The 9,988-nt window shown below is 36.8% G+C and overlaps 1 protein-coding gene across 1 annotated transcript in view; it reads left to right on the top strand.

Moving 5' to 3' along the window:
* The first annotated feature begins 498 nt into the window (after window positions 1–498).
* The window catches only part of ATOSA (atos homolog A), a 165,826-nt gene continuing 156,336 nt past the window's right edge, over window positions 499–9,988 (top strand). The window contains exon 1 of the mRNA XM_053717489.1: window positions 499–1,550. Coding sequence (XP_053573464.1) covers window positions 1,505–1,550 — 46 coding nt within the window. The 5' untranslated portion in view covers window positions 499–1,504. The remainder of the gene's footprint in view (window positions 1,551–9,988) is intronic.

Raw genomic sequence — 9,988 nt, 5'->3', positions numbered from 1 at the left:
GCTTTTTTAAATAAAGATAACAATATAATGAGAAAAATGTACAATAGGACTAAATTAGAAAGTTGTTTAAAAAAAATGAATGCTCTTATCAGAAACATGAAAGAAAAAATTTGGGTTCAGTAAACAAGTGTTTATAGACACTAAAACATGGTGTCTCAGCGTCAAAAAGAAAAAAGAAGCCAAACGACGTAAAAAAACATAAAGTTTGAGATACATTGAAAAGGTCTAAGTTGAGGCTTGTTATCTATAGGACATTTGCTCGCAAGCACACGCTAGTTATTGCGTACATATTCATAATAGATGAGAGCGCCGAGCGTACAGGACATAAAGAAAGCAGCCACATAGACAGCACTGCACCTGAAAGTTCTCACGGTCTGGTTACCACGGCAACGAGCAGCTCAGCTGAGTCCCAAGTTTTAGAGGAAGTGACGACAGGGAATTGGTTGTTGTTAGGACACGTGATCTGTCGGCCGCAGCACAGACAGTGTTTTGACAGCGGCGGAGTTGCGCGGAGTGTGGTGGGGTCATTAGGGTGACGTTTCTGTTGTGTACGACGGGTTCGCGCATTCAATCAGACAGCTAGCTCTAGTTAGGCAGACATACTGTTGCTTATGGTGACTTCAGATCCCAGTGACAAATTGATAAACCCCGTTTATTGAGTGTGACCACTTCCAGTGTATTTGAACCGCTGGCACCCATGAACCGTGCAGCAGTGCTGCGGAGGGAGACTTGGGGAGGAGGGGGAAGACAGAAGGTATCCCGGGAGGTGTATGACTCCTCGGTGTAGGGGAGGGGAGATGGTGTTTGGGTTTGAGTCAAGGGGCAGCAGTGTGGCACAGCAACGGTGACATAGCGGGAGGGGTGGAATGACGAGCTGGCTGACGATGCTGTAAAACCTGCCAGGGTAGAGGGAGGATGGCGGTGGGATTAGCTCAGTACGCAGCCAGGTTTTTGCCTGGGATCTAGATTGGTATTAGGACTTTAGATTTTCCCACAGAGCACAGCAGTGATTGGAAGCCATCGGGCACCCCAAGGGCATAATTGTAAAGGAGCGCCCTTGCTGACCCCGTTTGATCAGCTGATCGCTTATTGATTAGCTTAGGTGGTGATGTGACAACTATAGTATTGATCTGTGCGCTGTGCAGGGGGAGGGATAGGAGGTTTACCTATCAGCTGTTTACATGGCTGTGTCCGCCTTGTAGGCGCTGCTCAGCAGTGGGGATCTGGTGGCCTTGTTGGGGAGCAGCCTGTGTGGAGATGTGACTCACCCCTTTTAGACTCACTTGTGATTATGGGTTTTCGTCTCACTAGTCAGTTTATAAATAGACGCTGTGTTAGGAGAGGACAAGTGTGGCAACTTTGTATTGGGGGATTGTTTGTTTCCCCTCCCCAGGTGTCTTGATGTAAACCAGGAGTAGGGCTGAGCTTCCCTTCCTTATTGGGGGTTTTAATAAACAATTTCACAATAAGTAAAGATCTTGACTTGGTCCAACTAGAATTTCTCATGAAATCTTCTTGTGAAGCAGACGGCAGAATGAAGCCAGACAGAGGTAAACAATATATAAATATATGCTATTGATATCATTTTTTTTAACAAAATTTTACACAGACATGTTAACAGATCCCCTTTTCCTTTTTTTTCTTAACTTCTTTTTTTTTTCTATTTTCTTTCTTAAATAAGTGACAGGCCGCACTGCAGTCACCCACTGCCACGGATGACAGCAGATTACCATATTTGCTTTCTATTATTAATGCATTTTTATGGTTGTGATTCAAACTAGTCAAATATTTATTATCCATGTCATGGTTTAGTTTGGTACCAACATCCAAAGAGGTTTACATAAAGGGATCCACTACCTCTGCAAGTAAGTCACCAGCAGCCATTGCACATTGTTTTAATGCTTACGTATCAGCAAATAATGCTGACTTTTTAATTATTATTATTTGTAAATGCTGCTAGTGTGTACATTATGAATCTGTGATGCTGGTTTTCTGCTCCTCATCATCCACTAGATTTCTCCAGTATCCATTGCATTTCTCCAGTAAAACATCGGTGTCGTCATTTTCTTTGTTTGAACCTGAGTTTATCAGCTGTTTTCTTTTTCATGAGGAAAGTCACTTAACCATATGTGTGTTGGATTACATTTTACTTTGTGCACCACATTTCTGTAAAGGAAAATCTTGTCAGGAGGGTATTTAGTAGTTATAGGTAAAATCTATAGAACATGATTTTATTTCATGTCCATGTAGAGCAAGGCTTCTTTTTTTAGTTTTAAAGGGTGTTTTTTTTTTTAATGTGTACTTCTTCTTTAACCCTTTGAGTGCTAAGCACTTTCCCACCTGGGTGCTAAGATTTTTTTTAATGTTTTTGTTCTTTTTTTATTTTTGTAACAATTTTTTTTTTAACTTTTTTTTTTATTTTTTACAGACCCCCAAGACTTACACTGTTGGAAAGGTTAGGCGATTACCTTTCCAATGGTGGGTCCTGAGATATGGGCTTCTAAGCAGCATGCCCCCTGCTCCTATACTTAACATTGTTAAGTATAAATAAAGTTGCGCGATGACATCATCACATTATTGCGCGTGATGTCACCACACAAAACAGGAAGCCCTGGCGATGCCTGTCACTCTACAGGCATGATCGCTGGGGTAGGAGCGGGTGGGAGCCCCCAAATCTCCCTCAAGGTGGGAGAGTGCTAGTGACGGCTCTGAGCCGTCAATAACACCAGAGTGGAAAACTCTGTGACGGCTCAGAGCCGTCATTAGCACTCAAAGGGTTAAAAGAGGTAACTAGTCAGAGTCAAAGTACAGTGACCTGTTTAACAGATACATTGCAGCTTATTTGGTAGGTTTACAGGTGAGTTTTTATTTGAAGTGTATTCAACCTTTAAAGTAGAATACATAAAAAAAAAAATTACTTAACTTTTGGAAATATAGTTCTGAAACCAAATAAGTCAACATATAGCTTATGTGATTGTTTTTAGTAGGTCCTGAGAAAATGTAGTTCTGTTTATTTTACCTTACATTGTCCCAAGACTTGTTTATTTACTTTTGTATTATGTATGATAGTTATTAACATTGCCCTAAGGAGAGACAGATCCTTTTGTATGTTATCAATATTTTTATACTGTGTCTGAATATTTCATTTAAAAGGCAAATCTTGTTATGACCTACTGGAAAAACAGAATTTTTTTTTTTTTACAGATTGCTGTTTGTTTCTAGTTTTTCTGTCAACAAAACAGAATAGTAAGCCTTTAAATTTAGTACATATAAATATTTTGTTTTTGCGCATTCTTCCAGTACATTTGTTTACTCGGTCTCCCTGAGACTGTTGTGGGACAGCAGAATTCTTGGTTTTGCAAAACAGAGCAGCATTTCTTCCTACATGGGGGGGGGGGGGGATCAGGTTACTTCTGAAACAACAGGCACTGAAGAGTTAAGTCAATGAATAGCTGAGTTGGCAGGTTATGTATTTGGAGGAGCAGCTGATCAGTACAAAGCAAGCTTGTCTTGAGTGGCAGTGTAGATTCTAGATCACATTACTAGAGTTTAAAAATTGTGTATTCACTCTAGGATATCAGAATCCATAAATAACCTACTTGTTTTATTTACGCTGGCATGCAGGATATTTGTCAAATATACAGGAATAAAATCTGCAAGGTTTTGATTACATTTTTTAAATATATTTAAATGCAGGTTCCGACAAACTGATGATCTGCTGATGTGATAAACTAATAAAGATTGCCTTTAATGTTAGATCTCAGCATTTGCCGTAGAATTCTGTAGCTCTTAATTTTTTTTTTCCTTTTCTGAAACTACTTGCTGAATTAAATGTTAATATGGTATACATTTTCTAGCAACGGAAAGTTGATTTTTAGCTACATGGAAATTTATTTAATCTGTCTAGTTTATTCTTGAATATGTTCAGCCTTTCTCAGACAAGCCTGAGGAAAGTGTGCACAGCAAATTATATAATGGCCTTTAAACTTAAGTTAAGTTTCTCTGTAACATTATGTGCTTAAATTATGTACACATTGCTTTCAAGCAGGGACGGCTTTGGACAGTTTAATGTTTTTTCTCTGAACGTATTTAGAGTAGTGTATAAATAGGGTGAGTCTAAAAATATTCATGGTAATATGACCAGGACATTGACTTAATAATTATGGTCTATTTAAGGCAGTGGCTGGGAAGTGTTTGTTATTTTTGAGACCTATAATGTTTATGTATTTAACATTTCTAAACTTGCTTTACTCTTGAGACTTGGAGACATGAAACCATTTTTTTTAATGATTTAGATAAAGCATACAATTGTAAACATTTTTATAATTTACTTCTATAATATAATCAATTTTGCTTTATTCTCTTGGTATCTTTTCTTGAAAAAGCAGCAATGCACTACTGGTAACTAGCTGAACACTAACACAAACCAATCAAAAGAGGCATATTTGTGCAGACACCAATCGGCAACTAGTTCCTAGCTCCTGCACCTATCTATATATGCTTTTCAACAAAGGATACATAGAAATTGAAGCAAATTAGATAAAAGAAGTAAATTGGAAAGTTGCTTAAAATGTATACCCTATCTAAATCATGAAATCGTTTTTTTTGTGTTTCTTGTCCCTTTAAAGGGACAGTCTAGTCAAAAATAAACTTTCATGATTCTGATAAAGCATGTAATTTTAAACAACTTTCCAATTCACTTTTTTCATCAATTTATCTTTGTTCTATTGTTATTCTTAGTTGAAAGCTAAACCTAGGAGGTTGATATGCTAATTTCTTAGCCCTTGAAGGCCACCTCTTATCTGAATGCATTTTGACATTTTTTCACAACTACAGAGTGTTAGTTCATGTGTGATATATATATATATATATATATATATATATATAATATATTGCTCATGCCAGTGGAGTTACCTTGGAGTCAGCACTGATTGGCTAAAATGCAAGTCTGTTAAAAGAACTGAAATAAGGAGTCAGTCTGCAGAGGCTTAGATACAAGGCAATCACAAAGGTTAAAAGTATATTAATATAACTGTGTTGGTTATAAAGAACCGGCGAATGGGTAATAAACGGATTATCTATATTTAAACAATAAATATTCTGGTGTACACTGCCCCTTTAACACACTTCATACAAGTCTTCTTTTGAGATGTAATATAAGTATAAATAATCCTCTGATTAACATGAAATAGCAGGTATCCCTTTCAATTAAAGAACTCAAGAGAACATAACAAATTATATAATAGAAGTATATAGGAAAGTTGGCTAAAATCACATGCTCTATCTGAAGCATAAAAGAAAATATTTAGATTTTATGTCCCCTTAACTAGTGACTGTGATGTCTCGTAACATTTTGATAAATATAGGTAGATTTGATGTTAACAAATATCCTAAACAAAGATAAATACCGTATGGATAAAAACAGTAACTCCTTAAAAACCGTTGTCCATATCAAACTAGAAAACTTGTAACATGCCTTGATTGAAATGAGCCTAAAAGAGCAATTTCTCATACATTGTATACTCTGCTGCTGGTATAACAAGAAATTTGAAACACTTTAAGTAAAAAACAATCTTACAGTATACTGTCCCTTTAAGGAAGATGGCATCACCCAACCACCGGTTCTTGAGAACCTGGGAAATTTTAGGAACAGGTATGCAAGAACTGGTGAGAACCAGCTGGATTACACCACTTGGAATAACCTGTACATATTTTAGGAGCCAGTGGTATGTGTATATAGATGTACATAGTCAAATCTTAAAGGGACATGAAACCCCAAAACTTTTTTTTATGATTTGGATAGAGTATGCAATTTTAAAGAACTTACTTTTTACTTCTGTTATCATATTCACTTCATTTTCTTGTTATCTTTTATGGAAGGAACAGCAATGCCCTACTGGGAGCTAGCTGAACACATTGTGTGAGCCAGAATTAACAGCTAGCTCCCAGTAGTGCATTAATGCTCCTGAGCCTACTTAGCTATACGTTTAAACAAAGGATACCAATAGACAGAAGCAAATTAGATAATACAAGGGAATTGGAAAGGTATTTAAAAGTGCATGCTCTTTCTGAATCATGAAAGTTTAATTTTTTTTTACTGCCCCTTTAAAGTTAGGAGCCCTAATATACTATCAATGTGTTGGCCACCCCTGGTTCATGTTAAATATTTTTCCCACTACTTACTTTATGCATTATCCAAGAATTAGGCAGATAAATATTTGGTGATCAGAACGCTCACACTCAGTGTGTGGAGCTTGACAATTGGTTGCACTCGTTTGCTTGCCACCCATTATGTAATGTATTGCTGGCATATCCCAGGACATACTTAAAAACAAGAGAAAACTCAATGTATTTTTTTCCTGGTAAAACATTTTATTAATAAAATAAATAAATAAAGCAGTCTGCTCTTCAAGTAGTCAGACCTTTTTTTATTAATAGTTTCATGTACACAATCACACCTTCCACACTCTGATACCCACATCATCTGTATCTTTCACTATATATCACCACTGTCAAATCTCTCTTCCTACTGACTTTTTTTATTTTAGGGGCCCATGTATTAAAAGGCGGGCAGACAGCTTCTCAACTTGCGAAGCGGTCTGCCCGCCTTCGCCGCATACGGGCAGCGGAACTGTTCGTCTGCCGGCCTGTATGTATTATTACAGACTCCGATGAGAGTGTAATGCCCGCCCCTTCATTTGCGCGAGTGAAGGGACTGTCAATCACAGAGAGCACGCTCGCTCTCAGTGATTTCTCTTCGCCGCATTGCGGGAAACAGGCTCGCTTGTGCGAACCTGCCCCGCAAGGGCTCCGGAGCAGATCTCGCTGCTTTGTACATGGAGTCCTGTTTTGTTGTCTCCTAGACACTTTAGAATGTTGGCCCCTTTTTACTTGTTACTTTTGTCGTTTTTACTTCTATTAGAAGATAGATATTCCATTAATTTAAAGTTGGGTTTCTTCACATTTGTTTTTAATTTTGTCCGGGGCATGACACCCTCGGAATTTATTATCTTGTTGGCACATACTGTCTTTTTTTTACCTTTTTTTTTTTTTCATTTACTGGATTCAACTATTTTAAGGATAATTTTAGTTACAGAAATTTGGGGAACCATTTCTATATTTTGAAAACTCAGTCAAATAATACCTTACTATGTAAGTGTTGCCAGCTGATGTGGTAACTTGAAAATGGTTCTTTATTTTCCTTGTAGGCTTTCCTACCATACCAAATTTATTTTAGTGAAACAGAAACATTTTCCCTTCCACTCCACCCTCTTAGGTAATTCTGAACTTTATTTTCTTTTCCTCACCCTGCATATTTAGCACAGATCTGCTCAAAATAGCACAGTCTTTGTGTTGTCGTTTTAACTTGAAGGCCTGAAACCGTAAATATTTGAAGATATTGTAGATTACATGTAATTTCTCTAATCTTTTGCATATATTGGATTCCATGTAAAACATATGTTATGAGTTGTCATATTTACTAAATTATATTTAACCCTTTAAGGACACAGCTTTCAGTTTGCTCAATTGTTTTATGACGGAAAAATTATAAAATAAATAGTTCAGCAAGAGCTTTTGGCTTTATTTGTGTCCTTCTCCTTTGTGCTATGTGCTGCAGCCAGTAAGTCACTGATATTGGCCAATACATCTGTACAGAGAGTAGATAAAACTATCATCATAAACTTTGGCTTCTTATGTGCATATTAGTAATATAATTTGCCATTTATTTGATAATGTATTTATTGCAATCTACATTGACCAAATCATGCCGTGTTAATGTTATTTTTTATTTACATATTATTTTGCTACTTCTTGTTCAAAAACATAATTTAAAAGGTGGTTGTAATGCCCACACAATAGGCTTTTATTGTAATTTAATTGAAAATGACCAATAAAAACTTATGGTTTTTACTTCCCAGTTCTAGTTGGATAAAAAATTAAAAGGTAACAATAAATGCTGAAACAGCTGGTAAGGAGTGGATTGATTCTTAATGCTAGATCATTTGTCTTCAAGAGGTTGGTTTGGACAATAGTTGTATCTCTGTTTGCACTCTCTTTGCAGGGACGTGGAATTAAAAATTAAACTTTTATAATTCACATAGAGCATGACATTTTAAGAGACCTTTCCTTTTACCTCTATCACATTTTCAACTTTGTTTAAAAGCTAGCTGCTGATTGTTGGCTACACACACATTTCCCTTTTCATTGGCTCACTAGATGTGTTCAGCTAGGTCCCCCAGTATTACGTTGCTGTTCTGGAACTGACTTTAGTTATGGGTTTAATCCCTTTGCAGGGATCAAACGCATAGGTTGTGCATTTTATTATTTTACTATTGTGTGCATATAACACATTAAAGCATTTTCTTTTTGCACTTTTATGCCCATTTAACTGCTAAGAGTTCTTGCATCCAGTATGTTGTGCAATTACAGCATTATCAGCACATAAAACACCTTCTACAACGTCTAATGTATTTTTGTAACACGTTGATATTCCAGATAAGTGTGAAATCTTTCTGAATGCATTAACATCATATTTGTTCAGTTGTTTTCAAATATCCATACTCCTCCATTACTTGCCATATTCAGAGCAGCCAATCCAGACTTGCTACTAGAGTAGATAAATATTGCTGCACACATTTTGTTTTGCAAAGCTTTCATTGCTTTGTGGTATCTTATCATCCCTGCCAAGGCCAGTAAAGGACAGATATATAGCAAGGTTGCTTACAAAATCTGCAGTGTGCACTACAAATTCTCAGAATTGGAAAATCTGGAATTTAAATTAAAAAACAAGAGGGTGCTTTTTTTTTGTACTATGCTTAAAGGACCAGTCAATACAGCAAATGTGCTAAATCAACAAATGCATGATCAAAAGACAATGCAATATCACTTAGTTTAAACTTCAAATAAGTAATGGATTTTTTTCTAACAAATTTTAAAGTTATGTACATTTCCACTCCCCCTGTACCATGTGACAGCAATAAGTCACAAATGCATATACGTATATTCTGTGAATTACATTATTGGTTGAGTAAGAGTCACAGAGCTGGAGATAAATTAATTTTACAATTTGAATTCTGGTCCTGGCATTTTCAAGGAACATTGATAAGAGTGCTATTATTAGATTCAACCTACCTCTCTCTATGCAAATATATACATAATTATTATGCATGCAAAGTTGGAAAGTTGTTTATAATTCCCTGCTCTATCTGAATCATTAAAGTTTAGTTTGACCTGAGTGTCCCTTTAAGCATTTTATATTACAATCTCAAGGTGTTTCATATCCCTTTAACTATTGTGATTATTTGCTTACTCCAATCCAGTATTTACATTTTAACTCTAAGCTGCATGCTCTAGTAGTCCTCTTGCAGTATTATTAAATCATCATCATATTCAACCATGACTTAATGTATGCAGGTATATGTTTTTTTCTTCATAAATGGAAAGAGTCCACAGCTGCTTTCATTACTTTAGGGAATTCAGACCCTGGCCACCAGGAGGAGGCAAAGACACCCCAGCCAAATGCTTAAATACTCCTCCCACTTCCCTCATCCCCCAGTCATTCTTTGCCTTTCGTCCTAGGAGGTTGGCAGAGAAGTGTCAGATGTTTTCGATAGTCTCTTATGGAGGGTAGTACTTTTCGGCATGGGACTGGAGTTTTAAGTAGTCCTGTCAGCCTTTCAGTGAGAGCTTGGATGAAAGTTAGAGTCCTGAGATGCAGGGAGAGTCTTTCTGCAAAACCATCCCAACTAATATTAACAGCTCCACAAGCAATCGGTGTTGACTAGTTTTGCTGCCTTCTTCCTTCTCTCAAGTCCATGGCAGAAGCAACACTTCTATGTGTCACACTTGAAGGGCCGTGTTCCTGTTCCACGGTGTAGATTCTGGTAAGATCGTTTCATTTTACTTTCATCATGGATGGATTGTAATTACAACTGTTTCTCCGAGAGGGGCTACAACCTTTTGGGGATAACCTTAACATAGGGTCTCG

This window comes from Bombina bombina, chromosome 6 (genome assembly GCF_027579735.1).
Source record: "Bombina bombina isolate aBomBom1 chromosome 6, aBomBom1.pri, whole genome shotgun sequence".
NCBI classification, from domain to species: Eukaryota; Metazoa; Chordata; class Amphibia; order Anura; family Bombinatoridae; genus Bombina; species Bombina bombina.
The sequence above is the reverse complement of the archived record's forward strand: the minus strand, read 5'-3'. Positions and strand labels throughout refer to the sequence as shown.